Source organism: Tenrec ecaudatus, chromosome 13 (genome assembly GCF_050624435.1).
Source record: "Tenrec ecaudatus isolate mTenEca1 chromosome 13, mTenEca1.hap1, whole genome shotgun sequence".
Classification (NCBI taxonomy): domain Eukaryota; kingdom Metazoa; phylum Chordata; class Mammalia; order Afrosoricida; family Tenrecidae; genus Tenrec; species Tenrec ecaudatus.
The window spans coordinates 130,965,360-130,988,203 of NC_134542.1; the positions used below are offsets into that span (position 1 = coordinate 130,965,360).

The window sequence follows — 22,844 nt, forward strand, 5'->3', positions numbered from 1 at the left end:
ATAATAACTTATAAATTATCAAGGGTTCGGGAGGGAGGAAGGGTGGAGGAGAGGGGGAAAATGAGAAGCTGATAGCAAGGGCCCAAGTAGAAAGAAAATGTTTTGGAAATGATGGGGCAACAATTGTACAAATGTGCTTGACACAACGGATGCATATACTGTTGTAGGAGCCCCCAATAAAATGATTTGTAAAAAGAAAGAAAAGAAAAGCTCCCAAGATTGTTTCAGTGCCCTCTGACTAAGGCACGCAGGGTATGACTCCTGACGACATGACCTTAGAAAACCAAGCTGGCTGCCATCAAGTCAGTTTTGACTCCTAGCTTTAGCATCCTATGGGACAGAGGAGAACTGCCCTTGCGAGTGTCTGTGGTGAAGGGGAAATTCTCAATATTGGAATTTCTACCCCTAGTGCCTTATGGTGATATATAATAAATTCTAGCTTCATGCCTGTGGTTAGAACCCCATTTTAGAGGTAGTTCTTTCTCATGCTAATTGATAGAATTCAAGTTGAGTATATTCTGAGCCACTGGGCTACAGGGAGGGAATCAAGTCACCACCCTTGGTTTCCTTGAGGGTATGGTCTACCCAGAGGCAAAATTATTCCTCCGTATCAGAGAGCGATCTTAGAAACACAGTACTCCCAGGACCATCAAGGAGGAACATCCACCAGTAGAGCGTTTTGAAATTGCTGCCTGGATTTGCAGAGACCCAGACCAGAATTGCCGGTGGCTACGGCACTGAGTCCAGGGGACAGAGTAAAGAGCCACACGGGGACAGAGGTAGCACCCTTGAGACGTGCATTCTAGACAGTGAGGTGGAGCAGCAGTCCACAGAGTTAGAGATCATATATGTAAAATGATTCTAGACAATCAAGAAGACTCCTACTTTTTATTTTAGACTTAAAATTGCCATCCTATAGGATTGCATCGTCATTATAGGATCAGTCAACTGTCAGATCCTGGTTTAGAATCTGTCAATTTTTTTAAATTGCTGCTGTGGGGAGATGGCATGTGAGGAGGTACTTTCTACTTGACTTTGGTTGCTGGAAGTGCGGAAGACTTGAAGCACTTGCTTGATGAAGATAAAGGATTACAGCCTTCAGTGTGGATCACCATTCAATGGAAAGAAGACCAAAATCCTCACAACTGGACCAATAGGTAACATCGTGATACACAGAAAAGAAGATTGGAGCTGTCAGAGATTTCATCTTGCTGGATCCACACTGTATAATCATGGAAGGCTCAGTCGAGATCAAACAGCACATTGCACGAGGTAAAGCTGCTGTACCAGACCTCTTTAAAGTGTTGAAAAGCAAAGATATTTCATCGAGAACTGAGGTGCGCCGGTCCCAAACCTCAGTATTTCCAGTGACCGCGTGTACATGTGAAAGTTGGACATTGAATAAGGAAGAGGAGAAGAATCAATACGTTTGGACTGTGGTCTCAGTGAGGAATGTTGAAAGGACCAGGAGCTGCCGAAAGAACGGAGATCTGTCTTGGAAGTACAGCTGGAATGTTCCTTAGAACCAAGGATAGTAAGACTTCTTTTCACAGACTTCGGATATGTTCTCCGGACAGCCCTGTCCCTGGAGAAGGACATCATGCTGGATAAAGTCGAGGGCACTGACAAAGAGGACGGCCCTCGACAAGGTGGGTTGACACAGTGGCTGCACCAGATGGGCTCCAGGGTAAGAACAGTGTGAGAATGGTGCAGAGCTGATTTCTGTTGTGCATAGGGTTGTTACGAGTCGGAACTGACTCGACAGCAGCTAACAACAACAGGCATGGTTAGGAGTGCTGGTGGCGTAATAGGGTATATGTGGGGCTACTAACCACACGGTCAGTAGTTCAAATCAACCAACTGCTCCATGGGAGAAAGATGAGACTTTCTGCTCCTGTAAAGAGCGGTTCTACTCTGTCCTTTAGGGATGCCATGAGTCAGAATCAACTCCTGGCAATGGTTATTTGATATGCAAGTGGATTTTGAAGGGTAACCTGCAAACTCTGCTGGATTTAGCATACCATGTTAAACTTCGCTATGTGACTGAATTTTGAATTGTGGTCTAGTAATTCCCTATTTATTAAAGGAAGTATGAAGTCTATTTCCCATTCTTTTTACAACCTCTTTGTTGGTAAGAGAACTACTTAATAAATGCTTGTTGAATGAACCTAGGAACCTGAGACGTAAGCTTTGGGCTGCTAACCACAAGGCCAGCAGTTCAAAACCACCAGCTGCTCAGGAGAAAGATGAGGCTTTCTACCTGATAAGATTTAGTATTGGAAATCCATAGTGACCGTTCTCTGTCCTATAGGATCAATATGAGTTTGAATTGATAAATTGGCAATGAGTGAGTGTTGAATGGACAAAGAGCAGAGTCCTTAGAGTTTAAGAGTTGTGTTTTTGCTTTTGCTCTGTTTTGTTTTATGTGCCTGTTTTATTCAGGATTCAGACCAGTTAGAGCTTTCTTAATTTGGCCTGTAGCAATTGTTCTTGAAGGTTGGTTTGTTTTCTAGAGCTGTGATAGCCAGTATGGTAACCACTAGTGCATGTGGCATTTGAGCAGGTGAAATTGAGCTAATGCGACTCCAGAACAGAATTGTAATTTGCATAAATTTACATTTGAAAATTGACGCTTGATTCATTTATGTCTGGGACAACTTAAGGAAGAATCTCCTAGTTCAAAATTATGTATATGACTCTCCTCATGTTTCTTGTGGACTGTGCTGTTCTAGATCATCCTTGTTGCTAAAGACTAAGTCTCAGCCTGGGGTATGAGAACGTGGATTGAATGGCAAAAAGCCAGTGCTGTGTTGGTGCCCAAAGAGTTCCTGAGTCAGGAGAGCAAACAAGAAACCAAGCTCATTGCCATTAAGCTGATTTCAAGTCATAACGATCCTGTAAGATAGAGTTGAATTATCCCACGAGGTCTCTAAGCCTATATATTATATATCTTTACAAAGGCAGAATACCGTGTCTTTCTTCTGTGAAGCTGGGAGATTCGAACCACCAACCTAGTGATTAGTAACCAAGCACTTTAACACACTATGCCACCACGGACCCTAAAGAAGGGAAACCAGAAAACAAGCCCATGGCCATTGAGTCCACTCCAACTCAGCAAGCCTCGGTAGAATTTATAAAGCTATAAATCTTTATGGGAGCAAAGAGTCTCACCTTTTTTCCTCAGAGTGACTGATGGGTTTGAACCACTAACAGAAGTCCAAAGCTTACCCATGTATATTAAGCTCCTGCTGTGCCAAACTGAAGGAGCTCTGATGGCACTGTGGGCTAAGTACTGTGCTGCAAGGTCCGAGGTTCTAACCCACCCTTTTTCTCTACGGGAGAAAAATTAGGCTCTCCGCGCCCATAAAGATTTGCAGTTTTGAAAACCCTGTATCGGGTCACTGTTGAGTTGGGATCAACTCAGTGGCAGTGGGTTTGGTTTTGTGTGTAAGCGGGAGCAGTGATAGAATGCTCACCTTCCTTGGGACAGAAGTCACATGCTGTCCATCTGTCAAGGGAGACCGGTGTGTTACTATGATGTTAATTGGGTTTCAGCAGAGCTTCTAGACAATAAGCTAAGACCAACTAGTAGGAAGAAAGACCTGGAAGTCAGCCTAGTGACCTACTTCCAAAAATAACCAGTGAAAACTATATGGGGCACAGTGGTAGGCGCCACAACCAACCTTGGATAGGCTAGGACTGGGGAGGTTTCATTCCATTGTGCATGGGTCACCCATGAGGCTCACTCGGTAGCACCTCACACCAGCTTATGCCAGGCGCTTAGTCAGGCACTGGGGTGTTGTACTGATGGAAGCTGCACACGTGCTCACAGCAGCCTTGATCACAGCAGCAAAAAGTAAGAAGCAGTCTACCTGCCCATCACACTGATGCACGGATGAACAGGATGTGCACTTTCCACAGAGTGAGTGACACGTGGACTCCTTGCCTGTGGATGAACTGTGGGAAACATTCTGCGGAGTGAAAGAAGGCCAGTGCAAAGTGCCACGTGTTGTTTCATTCCTTTATGTGAAATGTCTACAATCGGTAAATCATGGAAACAGAAAGTAGACCCGTGGTTTCCAAAGGGCGGGGCAGAAGGGATTGCAACAGATTGCTGCTAATACTTGTGTGGTCTTTTTGGAAACTGGGTAGCGGTGGCGGTTGCCAACCCAGTGGAGACACTTAAAACCATTGAATATACACAGTAAAATGGTGAATTGTCTGTTAATGCGAATTGCTTCTCGATTTTGGGAAAAAGTAAAGTTTAAAAAGGAAATTCTCTCCCCTTAAGGAGCGGAGCAGGCAGATCTAGGTGGTTACACCAGTAGCAAGCCATTGTAGTGCTCTGAGGGATGAGCGTGCCAGTAAATGCCTAACGTCGTTATCTCCAAGAATGGAGTGGGCTCTGGGAACTGATGCCTAGGAATGGAGTCCCTCAGAGTCAGTGGTTTACAGCTTTATCCAGAAAATCCATGACGCTTCTGGGCCTTGGTTGAAAGTTACCTACCAAGGGTTCCCTAAGGGTCTCCACAGCCCAAAGGCCTGGAAAGCAAAGGAACGCCAAAGCCTGGGCACACTTCAGACGCTAGTGGGACTGTGTGGGTGAGTTACTCATTGGAAATAGTTTGCTCGGTCCTGCAGGTCTCCATGAGTCAGAGACTGCTTCACAGCACTGGGATTTCCTCTTTTGGTTGGAGTTCCTGGGTTGAAAACACAACTCAGCTAGTTTCAGCCAGAAGGGGTTGATTACAGCCAATGAACTAAGAAATGGACTCTTGCCTAAGCTAGAGGAAATAACCAGGTCCCCACCCTCTAGCGAACTGAGCCGCTAGGCTTGTCTCTGTTTCTGCTGCCATCAGCACACCAGCAACCAACAGCATCGGAATGCTGGGGCAAGAAACCACAGCGTTTCTCTCAGCAGCAGCAGCAGCAGGAAGCCTCCGGGAAGAGAAGGAAGCTACTGTGACAGCTGCTGGACCCAAAACAGGCTGCTCTTGCTGTGATCACACCAGGACACTATACTCTTTATGTCTTCCTGTCCTCTACCAGCTGTTCAGAACTGCAGGTACATGGTGATTGGAACCTACATAGCGCTCACAATCACCGCTGCAAAGGCATAAGAAGTGCAGAGCCTGTCTTTTCCATCTGTCTTTCTAGCTTCTGTCTTATCCAAACCAAAGCCAAGCTCACTGCCATCAAATCAGTGCTGACTCATAGCAACGCCTCTGGGTTTCTGAGACTGTAGCTGTTTATGAGAGTAGAAAACCCAGTCTTTCTCTTGAGGAACTGCTGGCTGTTCTGAACTGCCAACCTTGTAGATCACAGTTCAACGTGTAGCCATTAGACCACCAGGGCTCTTAGGAAGATAAGAATAGATAGGTATTAAGCCAATCCCAGATTCATACGACCATTTTCTAATCCATGTGACTACCCAGGCTCTGACTCTGGCCTTCTGCCTGTGGGGCTTGTAGATTGATGGTCCAGGTTAGAGGTAGGGTGCCCAGTAAGCCCTCTGTGTGTCCCTCCACAGATGTGACAACAGCCTGTTTCAGGTCAGGCAGTCCTTTGGACTTAATACTTTCTGTACTGTCTTTTCTACTCATGTCTGTTTAATGTATTGATTCACCAACCACTGGGAATAAAAACTAAAGAAGTAGAATCGTTACTCTCAAAAAGAGGTGCTGATGTTACTGTACACAACGAGCAGCTGGACATGACTGCCGTCTGGGTGGTGGAGGAGCCTGTGCAGAAGCAGGACCGGCTAGGTCGGGCAGGATACGAGGAGAAAAATGAGGCTTTCAACTCCCATAATGAGTTACAGTCTCAGAGACCTACAGGAGCAGGTCTGATTGTTTTTGTGGGGTCCAAATGAAATTGTCAGGAGATTGGATCTTTTGAGGGTGGGCTTGTTTTTTTTTTTACTTTTGGAGGGGTGAATAGGAACGGAGAGGAGGACAGTGTACAGAGCTTTCCCGGGAGTCCGTGGAACAAAGCACGGAAGTGGGCTGCTGGAACTATTGCTAAGTAGCGACAGAGAAGAGAGACCTGAGGGAGAGTGTTGAGGGACCCGACCGAACCAGTGCGGAGTTGGTCAGGGAGGGAGACGGGAGGAGTGGGTTTAGTTTAGACTGACCTGGGGGAGCCTGCACACTGACACAGCAGTCACACGGCATGAGCTGGGCCCGAGCAGAAGCCCGCAGGGGGTTTTCTTGAGTATCGCCTAGGAGTTTACTCTGTGTGCGTTGTTTAAAGGTGAGTGTGCTCTGCATTGTGCTTTCTGCTTTAGGCTGAATGGTTTTTGTATTGCTGCATTTGCTGGTTTTCATTTGTTTGTTTTTCACCGTAGCGTAATTAGAAGCCCCAAATCAATGAAGCTGAAGTGTGTTTGTTTTCCTTTGAGTTGAAGATCGCATGAAATGAATACACAACATTATCGGTCTGTGCTTGGGTGATACAGGAGAATTTAAAATGTGCTGTACTGGAGGTTATAAAAGTAGCTTTAGAAACATGTCTGAGCACACGTTTACATTTGTTGATAGAGGTGTTTTTAAAGCTTTTATCATGTAGACTGTGGGTCTGAAATGCAGTTCCCAGTCAGAAAGTCGGGACTGTACTGAGATGTTGAGCCCTGTACCAAGAGGTCCTGTGTCCAGTGTTTATCTAGCTAACAGCATGTCTGGCCCTGTATTAAACAATCAAACACAACGCTGGGATATGTGTCTACTTTAGGTACTTAAAAGTTGTTTTCCTAGTTACCAAGTAGGCTAAATTCTCTCTGGTTCTTTTCCTATAAAAATCCAACCAAATGCGTTTGACGGAACTCGCTGTGACCTTTGGATGGTCGTTGAACCCCTTTCTGTGGCCTGCAGAAGATACGGATTTAGCCGCCAGAGCAAAACAGAGAAGGTAAGAAAAGCACAGGTAAAGGGAGAGGCTCTTTGAGGGAGGGAAGTGTCCCTGGTCTCCAGCCCAGGCTGGAAAGTAGTTCCTTGGGAGCCCAGCAGGGTGAGTGGGAGGCTGCTGACCACACGGCTTGGTCCCTGGGCAAGCAAAGAAGCAGGATGTGCCAGCTGCCTTTGGCCATCACAGCTCCCCCCTCCTGTTCGACAGGGACCTGACAGTTGGTGTAAAGACTGGAAGCGATGGGTAACTGAAAGTTGTAGCCCAGTGTCGATCATGTGAGGGCTAAGAGACTCATAAAAATACAAAGATTAAGTCCATTGCCGTGTGGGACTCTAGACCGGCGTGAACAGACAGAGCAGCCAGCTAGAACAGCACAAGTTACAAGCATGACCAGTCCTAAGATATCTCAGGGTGAAAATTCAGGTAGAACTGGGATGGTTTTTGCTTTCACCAAGGTGTCTCCAAGATCTTCATTGGTTCACATATTTATTGATGATTTTAGTTGTCAGCAGCAAGGCAGGCAAAAGGCTCAACGGTGCCAGACCTTTCCTGAATTCTCGGCCCTCTCTTCAGAGCTCTGCCTGTGCCTTTTCACTTATTCCCCTGAGCAGCTCTATGAGGAAGATACTTATTCTTGTTTTTTACGTCAGAAAATTGAGGTTCTGAGAAACTACGTCACTTGTCTGGAATCACCCAGTAAGCATAGTATCACAGTATGAATCTGTCCGACATCAATGTCCGCTCGTAAGCACTGCCTTTCAATAAAACGATGCAGTTGACATGGCCAGTGGCTCTTCAAGAGTAGAGCCTCACAGCTTGGACTCTGCTAATAATCTCTCGTTCTCCACTGAAGCCAGGTTTCCTTGGATGGGTCACTTCTTCCTCTGCTCTTCTTCTGCCACCTAGCTCCTGCCCCAGTCCCGGGTCCTCTGTCCTCCTTCCAGCAAGCTTCCCTGACCTACTGCCCTCCCTCGACTTGTCTGAGCCCGTGAAGGCAGTGACAGGCACCAGGAGCATGCCTTCTAGAGCTGGGCTGGAGCACCTCCCTTGCTATTTGATTTTTGGACAATTGTTTTATCTTTGTGCCTGCCTTATAGTTGGCTGTAAAGGTTAAAGGCCGTAGAATGATCCAATACGTAGTAGGCACATATTAAGTGTTATCTGTTGTTATTAGTTCATGGACAACTAGTTCTGCACTGCTTATGGTATCGTCCCTCCAGAGCAGAATGTCTTTTGTGTCATATGGCACCTGATGTGTAATAAGGGTTTTGATCTAACCTGGTATATGACTTAAGTCTGAAAAGAATGTTTGTATATGACTGTATGCTGAAAATGAGGCGATTTATAAGCGTTAGAGAAATCAGGCGATTCCCATGGAGTGCTACTCGAACTGGGCTGGTTATGTATGTAAGAGGGCCCATTTGAATTGGAGCCTTATCCCCGGTAGACAGGTCTAGCAGTTAGGCACTTGGGATGCCCCCATGTTCATTTAGAGGTTTTTGTAGGAAAGCGCCTTGGAGCTGAATGACCCTTGATGGGTATCCAAGTCCAAGCCTTTCAGTCAACCTCAGAAGACTTATCCAAAGAAGGTAAGTCTGGGATCAACCAATTGGTGGATGGTCGATAGTGCGTTTAAACCAAGAAGACTAGACATGTCGTCTGTTTTTTAAAAACAGTCAATCTAGGCTGGCTGCAGTGCAGTTTGGCCTAAGACTGAGTCCAGAGCATGGAACTTGATCACCAGAAGTCGTTTAGATATTTATCGTTGTGATCAGTGATAAATCCTGTGATGTGTACAGCTTGGTCTTTATTTAATTAGCAGGCAGTTTGGAAATGAAGACAGAAAATCACCAGCTCCTGGAGCTCCGTCATTCAGTGTGTAGCTCCTGGCAGTTTCAGATCAGTGGAGTTTTCCGTCCATTCTTGGGCTGTGGTTGCTATTCAGGCCTGTGCATTCCTTTGCACGCTCGTGCTGCTTTGCAGCGTCCTTTCCCTGCTGTGTCCGAGCTCCAGCGCTTAGCCATTTTCACGGTTTCCTTTGCAGTCGGAGGACAAGAAAGCAGCGCTGCCTGCAGGACTCTCAGTGGCAGAAAAGGCCGAAGCCCAGGAGGAAGAAGAGCTCCAGGCTGCTGAAGAGGTGAGTGGGCAAGGAAGCCCTCTGCGGCGGTGTCTGTTTAAGGCATTTGCGGAGAAATATAGTCACTCTTAGCTCCAGCATTCCAAAATGACCTGCCGGGAGGTCACCTCCCAGGCCCATTCCCGGCTGCTTCACACCAGTTCTGAAGCTCACCTTCCAACTGGGGCAAGAGAAATAACCTTTCATTATTTTATTTTATTCCGCATTGTCCTTATGTCTTAAATAGTCACAGCTCTTCACTGTTGCATCTCCCTCTTCCTCTTCAGCAGCGTATTCAGTCACTAATGACCAAGATGACTGCCATGGCCACAGAGGAGGTAAGGTGGGAGTAGCCCGAGTTGGGCCAGTGGGGGTCCCCGTCCCTGATTTCCTCGAGTTGATTTGGAGGAGACATTTGTGAGTGTATACTGTGACCTGGAAAGGGAGCCTGGGAGGACTCGTGTGAGAGCCGGATGGAGCGTCCGTGTTGGAGACCTCCTGCTAGTTTTAGCCCGCCCTCTGGGCAGCTGCTGGGCTTGAAGGAGCCCCCACGCTCTGCTCTCTTCCAGCACCTTCTCGGTAGATAGTGTAAGACTGAATGCAGAGCTTGGTCTCCCCAGGCGTCTAGGAGGCTTTGTTGGGCAGAGGCTTTGAAGGATCATTCTTAGAGTGGGGAAGGACTGTGGAAATAATAAATATTGCGGGGGGAGGGTCTGTGATTGCTCTTCCCCATTTTCACTTCTCCTCCCTGAGTCCACCAGAGGCCAGCTTCCTTGCCAGTTCTGTGTAGGGACCCTTGGAATGGAGCAGAAAACCCCTTTGTTTTTCCAGGATACCCAGGGTCTGAGAAAATTTAACACAGGAGGTAGAGAAGTAGTTAAATATTTGCTCTAAGGCTAGTTTTCTCTCTTCCTTGATGAATAAGTGAGCAAAAGCCAAATCACTCTCCTCGGACTGTCGCCTACTTTGCGATTATACTCAGTGTTCAGGTTGTACAGGCTCGCCTTGAGAACACGCCTCCCTGTGATTTCAGACTCGGCTCACTGCCAGCTCCGTGGGCCAGATCGTGGGCCTGTGCTCCGCTGAGATCAAGCAGATGGTGTCCGAGTACGCCGAGAAGGTACGTGCCCTGCTCAGCCAAAGTCTCAGGCTCCGAAGCTTTGTTCTCTGACAGCTGGCTCTTCCGGGCTCAGGCAGTGGTGCCACTCACCTTTGTCAAAGACAAAGAAGCCTTGCTTTGCCACTGACAGCATTTGCCATTAGCTAAGTTAACTTGTTCTGCCCTGTCTGTTTTCGCATCCATGTAAAGAGAAAAGCCTTTTCTCCGAGCAGTTGCCTCCTTTGATAAATTGGTGCCTGTGGTACAGCCTCTACCCGGCTGCTCACTTTGGGATGGAGCTAAGCAGTGGAGCTCTGCAGCTTAGGATGTAAACCCCATGACGCAGCCAAACCCAAGGCAAAATTCCTGGCTCCATATTAAATGGGTATTTGGTAAACAGAAACGTAAACATCGTGTTTCAGCTCTAGATTGTGTTCCTCTTAAGAACAGGCAGCAGAATCTGGACTCTTTCAGGGAGATGTTGATTCATCGTGTTGCACTTCACTCCTTCGGGCCTGGCTGGGATACAGTGTCAGTGGGTTCAGATGGAGGGGACATTGCTTCCGACTCTTCTGCCTTCAGGCGTCATCAGCCTGGCCGCTTCAAGTGCCGGTGTCACTTTAAGAAGCATCCGGCTTCTTTCCCCCTTTCCAGAATCCGTGACAAATTAGCTCTGCCCCTTCCCCTCTGAAGAGATAACACAGATGGGCTTTTCTGGGAAGTCCTGTCACCTGTGCCCCGAGTGGTTCTAATTTGCCAAAAACACAGCAGGGTGTCGTCATCTCTCACCTGCCGGGGAGCCTGCTTTCTGAACGGTGACAGTCAGTAAACTAGCGTGACATGTCTGGGTGACTGGATCGCCTTGTCTTCCTTGCCCATCCCCTAAGTCCTGCTTCTGAGCCTGAGTTTTCCTGTCCAGCTCTCATAGCAGCCAGGGTTTGTCTGTTTTCATGTACAGCCAGGGGACATTGTACAAGGAATCATCTGGGATTTGATCAGGAAAGGATTCATCTTGCCCTTGAGGCTTCCCTATTAGGAACTCTTCCACAAAGTGCAAATAAACGGAAAAAACTTGAAGATGGGGGTGTGGACCGTTAGCTCTGCCCCAAGAAGATAGTGTCTAGATGTATTGTCAACACACAACTGAATAGTAAGAGTATCCATTTGTCTGCCATATGTTGCCACATAGTATTCCTCAATCCATTAAAAAAAAAAAACAGACCAAAAGTGCTCCCAATGGTTTCTACAGGGACTCAGAGACTGTAAATTCTATTTTTAAACTTAGTCATTGGGACACAGAGGAGCTCCGATTATTTTAAGAGGGAAAGCAGACAGGCAGGCCCAGGTCATCTTCAGTTGGCAGTACATCTCTCCTTCCCGGCCTTCTTCCTACCTGGGAGTCCTGGATCAGACCTAGCTTCCCAAGCCAGCTTTGCCTTTATCCTGTTTCCTCTCTGGGTCCCTCTGTCTCTCGGTCCCTTGGGCTTTCTCCTCTTGACGGTGACTGGTACCCCAAGCTGGTGGCTGCTTTGTCCTCGACTGTTCTCTGCCTCCTTTCTGTTCTTCTAGGAAAAAATTAAATTAGAAGTAATTTTGGACAGGAAGCAATGCCAAGTGTCTTTCCAAGGATGCACATAATTAAATTTCTCGTGGATAATTGGAGGTCAGGAATTCATTGCTCGATTGTGCTGTTTTCATTGAGCAGATCATGTGACATGAGAGGAAAGGGTTTGATTTTTTTTAGCTTGTTGTGAATTGGCGTGAAAGTTTACAGAGCAGATCGTAGTTTTACATTAGCCGCTCATGCACATTCTGATTCAGCCCATCCATTAGAGTCTGCTCCATGTACCATCACTTATCCCACGTCTCCCCTGTGTTTCCTGTCTCCATTCCTCCTGTCCTGCCTCTCGGAATTTTGTCCTTGGATGGTTTTTAGAATTAAATTGCCTTTAATCATATAGCCACATGGCAGTTATCTTTCATCCGAATGCTATCTTCCAGTGCTTACCCCACCTATTTGTAATTTTACCTGGCTGCAGCCAAGCATATCTAAACGACGTAGAACAGTGACATGGTTAAAATACAGCATTGAGAGCTGTATCTTGGGTCACATCTGTCTCTTCCACTTCCCAACTACAGTGTAGTGAATTACTGGATGAGATTCTTCTAGCACTGGCCTCTAATTCCTACCAGTTGTCTAGGGAAGACTAGTTAAATGGGAGGTGTTCGGATAGTTTGCTAATAATATAAATAAGGTACATGGCACCCATGGGGGGTGAGGTGGAACCATGCATATTCAGTTTATACAATTCTAACATGCGGAGTGGTTCCGTTTTGCCATCTCACTAAGCCGACAATGCGGTGGAAACAGAGGCTCCTACTACCATCGTGAAAGAGGGGCCAGGAAGAGAGTGTGTCTTCCGAATCCAGAACCCCGGCACCTTTATAGGGGAGGCAGATCTGTGATGCCAAAGAAGTGGGAGAGAAGCCGTGTCGAGAGGAGCCTGACCCACGAATGAAAGGCAGAGTCTCTGGGGCTTCCTAGCCCACAGATAAAGCGGGTGCCTTTGGGCAGGAGGCTTCCCTGTGAGTGGGGTGCCTCCTGGGCAAATGAGAAAGCTAAGTTTGCCACCCTAGCTAGAGCTGAACCCCTTCAGGCCTGGCCTTGCTTTGGCCGGTCGCCTCTTTGCCATGTTCACAGGCAAGCCTCTTGTCCCTGCTCAGCTTGAGGGATGTTACAAAGCTCTGTTTGCACTGTCAGTAACTGCCTGAGGGCATGCCACCCCACCAGTAAGCCTCAGCCCGAAGGTGAGAGAAAGCTTTCCCGTAGATGGCACCCTGAATTTAGACTTGTAGCCTCCACCGCGAGAGAGAGTGTACGTTTCCGTTATAACCACTGCTGTAGTAATTGGGTGATAGCAGTGAGATAGGGTGCCACCTCTGGGGGAAGCCCTTGTCTCCTTTCAGCATCATGGAGCCCTGCCATGGCTTAAAGATCTCCTTGGGTCTTGGTGTCAGTCATCCGTGTCGAAGAGGTTTTCATCACAGCAGGCCCAGGCGTTTCGCCCAGTTGTTCTTTCTGGTGGTGACCAGGTTGCCCTTTCTCCGTTTTCTTCTCTCACTTGTACAAGATGGAAAGTGAGGCAGACTGCACCCTAAGGAGGTGCCGCTTACATGGGGTTCGTGGTACACTACAACCGGAATACAGATATTGCACCCCACCCTAATGCCACCAGTTGATAAAGCGACCCCACCACTGAGCTGATGACATCAAAACCTAACCGTCAAATTGCACCATCCCATACCTGCCTGAGAATTAGCCTAGTAAAGGTGACAAAATTTAACTTATGACATAGCCTTTACTAATTTATTTTTTGGATATATGATATATTTCTTGTAAATTTGATGTTTCTCTTTAGATTGCACGGTTTTCAATATATAGAAGAAATTTGACCTAAATTGGTCAGGTTTTCCTAGTTTCTGAATCAAAAGCTAATCATTTTCCACAGATATGATAAATTAGACTATAACAATTAGGATGTTTAATTCTTTAACCGTCTATAAGGACCCCTGGCCAAGTCAGCAGTTTGAAAATACCAAGTCTGAGAGGAAAATGTGGTTTTCTACATATGTGAAAATTTAGTTTCAGAAACCCAGAGGAGCAACTCTACTGTCCTATAGGGTTGACATTAATTTAATGGCAGTGAGTGAGTATATAATACATTTTTTCTTCTAAAGTGTAGATCTAATCTTACCCTCTTCTAAAACCACTTTTCAAATATTTTTTATATTCTTTGTGAAGCACTTTATTGTATTTCTATTTGTATGTAGTTTGAGCTGTGAAAGGACACTTTACGTATTGGTTTATTCTCTTTATGTAAGTTTCATGATTAAACCATGTTTGTTTTTATGTATTTATTTGATCACTTGCCTTCGGTTACTTTGTCCGTACCTTTGAGGAAATGGCCTGGAGTCCGTATCTGAAGTCCTCTGGCTCTATAAAAGAGAAAGAGGATCCAACTCCACATCTGCCCAAGGTCAATTCCTGTGTGGCAGAGGTCAGGCATGCCTCCTCCCTCCGACTTCTGTACCCTACTCTGACAACCACTGTCCTTCCCATGACATTCTGCTCTGATGGGTTTGGTACTTCATTGCCATGACCACACACAAACCACAGGTAGTACTAGTGGTTATGAGGTTTATTAATGAAGCACAAAGATTACCTAATGTTAAGGATACAGGTCTTTTGCCTAAAGGACTTGGTCTCAGCCATACTGCCAGGCATGTGATCCCTTGGTTCTTCTGCCTCGTCCTCTGGGTCAAGAAGCCCATCCCACTGTGCTACATCAGAGGGCTGTTTCTCCATTCTATCTCCTAGATATGGTACTACCCCTCTGCTCTGTCTCGTGGCCTAGGGATAGTCTCTCCATCATTCCATGTTTCAGTATGCAGCTTCCGGTCCCTCAGCCACTTAGTCTGGGATCTGCATGTGCTCCACTGGTGCCTCCTCTTGTTTGATGGTCATGGGATTTCCTCTCTCTCCCCTTTTCTGAGATGACTCACTTATCTCCCCAGCGGGATGACAAAAGCGATCACTCGCACAATTTGCAGTCGCACTATTTGCAGTCATTTGTTGGGAGTAAATTTACTTCAAAGGATATACCTGTAGCTAAGCACGTTGAAGAGCTTGCAGACCAAGATGGGCTAGAGATAAAGAAAGGCCCGGTGATATCCACACCCAGTGGAATATCCCAGAGACAGGGTGTCGAAAGGACCTGGACTTAGGTGATTCTTGGAGAGTTCAGGGCAGTGAGGTTTTTGCTCTGTGTTGGGTGCTGAAGAAAGGAGGAATAATTCTGTATCTTTAATATGTTCTCTAAAAGTAGGGAGAATAAGTCAAACTTAAAGCCGTTCTACAGATTATGATAGGAGAATGCTGGTCATTGTGTGATGCAAACCATACTTACACCTTCGTCTTTGTTCACACCTGTTTCTGGAACAGTCTTGTTAGTGTTGTGATCCATGACAGTCCCAGAATTGCCTTGTGTGGTGTTGATGCTCTTTGAAATTGTTTATGTTCAATAACAAGGCCTCATAGTACCAGGCTCCATGTATATTAAAGAGATTGCAGAGGCTGCTTTTTGCTTCAGTAATAACCCTTCCCATTTTGGTGCTTAATTATTCATTACTGCTTAAAACAACACACTCTTATTTGAGCTTATGTGTTATCAGGTGGTGGACATAGTTTACCAGGTTTCTCTGCTAAGTCTCTCACAAAACAGTCAGAATGCCCCCCCCCACTCTTGAAGACCCCATGCACAACAGAACCAAATGTTTTGTTTCCTGGTCTTCTGGCACATAATGGGTTCTAGATTGGACTGCTGTGATCTGCAGGGTCGTCAATGCCTGCATTTCAGAAGCGGATCACTAGCCTGGAAGCTCTGCTGAAACCTGCTCAGCATCATAGACATACCCAAGTCTCGACTCACAGATGGGTGGAGACGGCACATGAGGTACAACGGCCATTAATCACCTCTGATCTCAAGACAGGAATTCTACCACCGAACTACCAATGCTGAGACTAATAGTGACTAACCTTACATGTTTAGCACCGCCGTGATCCTCGGTTGACTGGAACATTTGGTACTCCTGAGCCACAGACTGTCATTGGGATCACAGAGGACACCCTGAGTTCCTTTCTGTGCTAGGTCATGTGCCACTCGCTCGTTTGATTCCGAAAACAGTGTGTGTGGGGGTTTCCTTTTTGTGTGTAATCCTCTTCCCCTTTGCTCATGCTGCGGGCTCCCTGCTAGCCCAGCTGTGGGCTGCTTCGTGCAGCCTTTGCCCATGGTAAGTCCTCGGGTATGTAACTCCATTGAATGGAATTGACCCCAAAGAATAGATTGTGAGTGTCCTATATCTGCTCTCTTGGGGCAACTACCTTCCTGTTGTGACTTCTGTGCCTTGGTTTCATGAGCCTTTGGCAGTTTCCAGTCAGTGTGATGAAGGCCACTGCAGAAGGACAGTTGGCACTATTTGGAGGATTCTTTAAAATCCTCAGCTTTCTTGTTTTCTCCCCAAGGGCTGGCACCCTAAATAGGTTTGATTTAGTGTTTCTGCAAACATATATGAACCTTGACTACGTATGTCCAGGCAGTGTTAAGTGTAGATGGCAGGGGTAGAGTTATGAAAGAGGCATATGATGGTTCTTCAAAAGCTTTGTCTTGTAATTCAGTTTTTCCACAAACCTCCTCATGTATGCTGCCACAGGGCACTCCCAGGTACAAGTAATCAAGCTGTGTAAAGACAGCATACACGATAACACAGTTGGCTCACTCTCAAGGTGGTGCCTTTTGTTATATGTTCATGGTGTTGCCATTTGAAATGTCAGCCTCCACCCAAAGAGACCGGTTGGCATGATTTGCATGGAGCTTTATGTCTGTATGTTCTGGCAGTGCTCAAGATGGATGGCTTTTTCTAGCTAAGGTGAAATGGAAAAGGAGCTTGTGAAGCACAGAAGGGGATAAGTAGGGACAATGACTGATGACAAGGGTGCATAGAGGGCCTAAGGGAGGGTGGAGTGGGGAGTAGGGAGGGCAAGGGGCTTTGGGGAGTAAACAGTGAAGGCAGGAGCAGCGGGGAGGAAGCACAAGGACTGGCTGTGGTTGCACAACTCCTTTCAAAGGCTATTTAGCCATGGGGGAGGGTCTAAAATTGATGCGACAACGATTGTACAATTATTTTTTTTGGGGGGGGGAGATTTATATTTATTTCCACATTTATATTCAAATACTGTATTCCAAATATATTGAATATATTTTAATTTTTTTACATTTTATTAGGGGCTCATACAACTCTTATCACAATCCATACATATACATACATCAATTGTATAAAGCACATCCATACAATTCTTGATATGATTGAACTATTGAATTGTATGATAATTAAATTATGTGACAGTAAAACTGTTAGGGGGATAAAAGTAGAAACAGATATGAGGGCAGAGGACTGAGCGACAATTCCCCAGTGGGTTGGTTACAGAAGCTTAGCTACCAGGAGACCCTGACTTGCACCTAAATGCACCCAATCCCCTCATTTCTACTCTGCCCCTAAGTGTTTACTGCTTTCCAATAGCTTTAATGAGTTAGATGTCCCAAGAGTTACATCATTTCCTGATAAGGATTTAGAATCCAGCCTCCGGTTCTCCTTTCTCTGCCCAACCTTGCCTCGTCCTTTCACACCTGACTTGGTTATCTTCAGTTTCCCTCCCATTGTGACTCTCGGAGCAGAATCTTGTTGTTAGGGGTCGAGTTGGTTCCACCCCATAGCAACCCTGTGCACAAGAGAACAAAGCACTGCCCAGTCCTGTGCCATCCTTACAATTGTTCTGTGCTTGAGCCCAGGCTTGTGACCACTGTTTCAGTCCATCTCCTTTTCTTTTTCCTCCTCCTGTTTAGTTGGCTACCATATGTATCCCTGGATTTGGTCTGGCCCCGGCCATACTACCTGGACCTCACCCCAGGATTATTTGTATACAGTAGCTATTTCCCTATGCCCCTTTCGCTTTTTTTTTTTAACCCTTACCTCAGCGGACTCATGTTGTACTTGACCTTTTGTGCTTGGCTTACTTTGCTTAGCATGATTTCCTCCAGTTCTTCCCATGTGGCGATATGCATTCATCATTGCTTTTCAGCGATGCACAGTACTCCATTGTATGTACCACAGTTTTGTAATCCATTCCTCTGTTGATGGAATATTGGGTTGTTTCCAACTCCTTGCAATTGCGAAAACATTGGAGCACAGATGTCTGGCCGTGGTTTGTTTCTTGCCTCTTCTGGTTATATGTCCAGTAGGGGGATTGCTGGGTTGCTGGTAGCTTGATTTTCATCTTTTTTTTTTTTCTTAGAAATCACTAAATCGATTTCCATAGTGGCACTACATACCTACAGGCCCACCAGCAGTGGATGAGAGTACCCGTCTCCCCACAGCCCCTCCAACACTTCTTGCTTTCTGATTTTTTGAATTGGACTATCTCTGAGGGTGTTAGGTGGTACCTCATTGTTGTTTTAATTTGCATTTCTCTTATGGCTAAAGATCGGAACATTTTCTCGTGTGTTTATTGGCCATTCATTTGGATTTCTGCCCCTGTGAAACTTCTGTTCAGATCCTTTGCCCACCCACTCAGTGGGCAATTCGTTTTTTCTTTTTGGAAGCTAGCAAAGTACTGTAGATTTTAGTCATAAGGCCTTTGTCTAATGCGTCATTGCTAAAGATGTTTTCCCAGTCTCTTGGTGAGTTATTACTCTCTTGGTGAATTCTTTCGATGTACACAGGTATTTTATATTAAGTATATCCCACTTGTCAATTTGTGACTCATGTGTATTTGTGTCTATCCCTATTTCTGATAACCTATGTATTCCCTGTGCCAAGTTCTCAGGTTGTTCCCAATTCCCTCATTGATGGCCCTAATAGTTTCAGATTTTACCTCGATGTCTGTGATCCACCTTGAGTTTATTCTTGTGCACAGAGTGGAGATAAGGGTCTTGCTTCATTTTTCTGCAGGTAGATAATCCATTTTTTCCAGCACCACTTGTTAAAGAGGGCATCTGCTTCCCATTGGATAATTTTTGGGCCCTCATCAAAGATCAGTTGTCTGTATGTCCAGTCCATCTCTTAAAGAGACTTCCTCTTTTTCACTTCCTATTGACTTTCCCAAGCATGATGTCCTTTGCCAGAGACAGATCTCTCTTGACAGTATGTCCAAACCTTAGGATAAGACATAACTGCTTTAAGGACATGTTTCTGTTTTTCCCGTTTCAGTTCTCTCTTAGCTTTCGATAGGGTATTTGAAAGAAATTAAAATTTTTGACTCTGTAATAAAAAGTTCTTATTTGAAAATGGAGCACTCAACTTTCTGATGACTAAGTGAAGAACTCTCTTCAGTAAAGTTTTAGAATAAACTTTTATCTGTGTAGATATTTCATTCCGTTAGACAAAGTAGCTTCTGTAGCACTTTCTGTAGACTCCAACACAAAAGGAAGAAATCTCAGATGTATATATTCTGTGGGTGTGTTGTATGCAATTTACTCATTTTAATTTCACTAGGAAAAGACCCCACTGCTTTTGGGTTGAGTTTGACCTCGTCCAACCCTATGTAGGATTTCCAAGACTGTGAATCTTTATGTTATTTTTTAACAGTTATATTAGCATGTCATCTGCATATCATAAAATTCAATAATTCACTCATCAAGAGGAATTTTATAATTGTTACATTCACTTCTGGAATGTTTTCTTCTTGTAGTCATAGTTATTCATGTAATTATATTTTTTTCTAATTGTGGCAAAAATATACACAACAGAACATTTTCCAGTTTCACAACTTCTACCTGTATGATTCAGTGCCATTGATTTTACTCTTCATGTTGTACAACCATTATTGATATCTGTTTCCAAATTATTCAACTCTTTCCTCTTCACCTGTGGTAACCATTAGTCAAGTTTGGTTGCTTTTTTTTTTTCCCTCGTGGTTTTCTTGATATTGTAGTATTCACATATCATATACTGACATAGTTAAGTCACTTTAAAACAATCAGTTCTAATGCTGCCTCCCCACCTCCCACATTCATGGTTTGCTCCCCAAATCCCTTCACCCTCCTTTTCTCCCAACAACCCCATCCCCTATAAACCATTGCAACCATTCCTCCTGTGCTTCACACATGGGAAACCCAAACAATAAGCAAACAAAATAAGTGGTAAGGATAAAATAATAATGTAATGATGAAAATGCAAATAATGAAAATGAAAGAAAAGACCACCATCAATATTTTAAAAGCCAGGGAAGAAATTTTTGTCATAGATAAAGCAAGAAATACTTGAACCTAGAGCAAATTCAGGTTGGATCGAGATGGAGGTCAACTGACCAAGTATGAAGTTTGATCCAGCATAATCAAGTTTACAATGCTCTCTGCAAGACTGTGAATCTTTATGGAAGTAGACAGCCTCATCTTTCTCCCTTGCAATGACTGGTGGATTTGAACTGCCAGCCTTACTGTGAGCAGCTCACCAAGCCACCAGGACTCTTTCTTAATTGGGCTAGAGAAATGTCATACATAGGAAATGTACTGCGTGTATTATTGTGTATTATTGCTTTCCAAATGGATATGTAAGGCACTCCACAAAGCTGTGAGAATCATTATGTGGTAATAAGAGGAAGTGTTTTGAAAACCCAACCTTGCTTGAAACCTACCGGTATAACACAGATGCAGTAATGAGTCTCTCTAGAGACGTACACCTTCAAGATCTTTGCTCCTCAAGCGTTTTCTCTGAACAGTTCTATGAACCCACTTATAGAGTAGAAGAGAAGACTCTCCTCTCCTTATTACATAAATGTGGCCCTTCACACTGGCCTTGCTCTGGAGCTGTCCCAATCTAAAGGTAAATTCTCCAGTGAGCTATAAAAACAAAACAAAACCCTCACTAGAGTGAATTCCAACTGATAGGGCCCTAAAATGTAGGGTAGAAGTACTCCATAGGAGATCAGACAGCCTCATCTTTCTTCCAGAGAGTGGCTGGAAGACGTGAACTGAGCCCTCGTGGTTCAGTAGTTTGAATCCACCAGCTGTTCCAAAATAGAAAGATGTGGCTTTCTACTCCCATCAGCCATTACAGTCTTGGAGCCCCGCGGGGGGAGCTCCTGTTCCGTACGGTCTCTCCATGAATGGGAATGGACTCGACTGCAGTGAATTGGCTTCTGAGCGAGCCCCACACTTCATGCACACCACCACCTGCACGCCCAGTATGGTATGCCCCTTCGATGACGGGTGCTTCTCAAGATTTAGTTTCAGAGCTAACTCCCTTATGAATTAGGTGATGAAAAATAAACTCATTACATGTTAACATGACATATGTCATATAGCATCTGTAAAATTCCACTGCACTGTCATAAGAGAATGATAACAAAAAAAGCTTATGGAGTAAATAGCATTTAGTATCATGGAAGTGTTTTGACCTCACCAGACCAAACCAAACTCACTGCTATCAAGTTAGTGCTAACTCATTGTGACCCTGTAGGACAGGGTAGAACTGCCCCTATGTATTTGTGAAACTAACTGTTTATGAGACTAGAAAACCCTGTCTTTCTCCCAAGGAGCAGCTGGTGCTTTCAGACTGCTGACCTTTTGGGTTATAGTCCAACTGTGACCTCATAGACTCTCTAAAAAGTCATGAGGGACCATGTGGCTCATGAGTCATGCTTGGATACATAATTGGTAGCTGAATGTCTAAAAAATCCTCTTTCCAGATGGAGAGATGTAAAACAAACTCAAGGCCATAGAGTCAATTCCAACTTATAGTGTGTGGGGTTTCTAAGACTGTAAATCCATTTGGGAACAGAAAGCCTCAACTCTTGCCTACCGAGCAGGAGACTAATGTATTCGAACTGCTTGACCTTGTAGTTAGCATCCCAGTGTATAACCCAAATACTACCAGGGCTCCTCGATAACAAGGTAGCCCCTGGCTTTCTTGCACGAAGGGTTTCTGGAAATAAAATTCAGTCTTAGTCTAAAAACAGAGCGTTGGGTTTGCCAGGTCTGCTTAAAAGCAACTGTGGGAACTGTGTAGGGACTGCAGTCCTTTTGGACCTCAGCTATAACACCATACTGAGTTACCGATGCGGAAAACTCAGGCTCAGAATCAGAGATCACCCTCCGTGCCATTGCCACAGAACAGAGTTGAGTAGTTTGTACTCAGCCCCACACTGACTGGAGGACGTCTGGTCTGTGAATGAGCCCGGGATGCACTGGAGCCTACCAGCCCACTACTTGTTCCTTTCCAAATCAGACAGGCAGCTGGAGGAGGTCTGGAGCCACAAAGTCAGTCCTGACACCAGATGAAGACCTGCTATGTGGGATTGTCTCAGTGAGTGGGAAAATCTATTTCAAACACCAGTAACTCAGCGGTAGAAGACTTAACATTCTGCTAGCAGAAGTCAAGGGTTCTGAAGAGATGTCAGTGAGATTATGGACGTTAATGTCAACTAAGCGACACTGAAAGTTAATGAATCTAAGGACGGTGTTAGAACCCAGAGCTGAAATTAGCTGTAAGAAACTGCTTAAGTATATGGCAGATAAAGTATCATATTAATAATACAGTTCAAGCTGGTGATAACTGCTGAAGTGGATGAGAATTAATTCATAGTCGTTCTGTTTTAGGGAAGTGATTCAGAGATGGAGAGACTCTCTTCTGCGCCTGACACACACACACACACACACACACCCCACCACCACCACCACCACCACCACCACCACCACCACCCCTGTATACACTGCAATCATTTTTAGAAAGTTTCTTTTTCCCCGGACTGCAGGTTGTGAATATATTAGTATATATTCTATTAAATGCATTCTAAAAGCTATTCCATATTCCTGAAATCCCCCAAAACTAGATTATGTAAATTGAATTTTTGCAAAGTTCCAAGTTTCCATTCTAGATATGTCCCAATAACGAATATATAGTCGTTTTTTTCCTTATGACCTACCAGTTCAGACGATACTTATTGCCATCTAGTCAATTCCAGCTCTTTGGGTTTCCAAGATGGTAGATCTTTATAAACAGAGTCGAGAGCCTCATCTTTCTCCAGCTAGCAGCTTGTGGTTTCAAATTGCTGGCCTTGTGATTAGCAGGCAAACACATACCCCACTGTGCCACCAGGCTTCCCAGGAGATA

The 22,844-nt window shown here is 45.1% G+C and overlaps 1 protein-coding gene across 2 annotated transcripts in view; it reads left to right on the plus strand.

Moving 5' to 3' along the window:
• The window catches only part of CCDC93 (CCC complex scaffolding subunit CCDC93), a 104,756-nt gene that overhangs the window by 49,010 nt on the left and 32,902 nt on the right, over positions 1 to 22,844 (plus strand). The window contains exons 8-11 of one of the 2 annotated variants that reach the window (XM_075530272.1): positions 6,870 to 6,906; positions 8,948 to 9,040; positions 9,310 to 9,357; positions 10,053 to 10,139. In XM_075530272.1, coding sequence (XP_075386387.1) covers positions 6,870 to 6,906; positions 8,948 to 9,040; positions 9,310 to 9,357; positions 10,053 to 10,139 — 265 coding nt within the window. Of the gene's footprint in view, positions 1 to 6,869; positions 6,907 to 8,947; positions 9,041 to 9,306; positions 9,358 to 10,052; positions 10,140 to 22,844 lie in introns of both variants that reach the window. The other variant, XM_075530271.1, reaches the window with a different exon arrangement.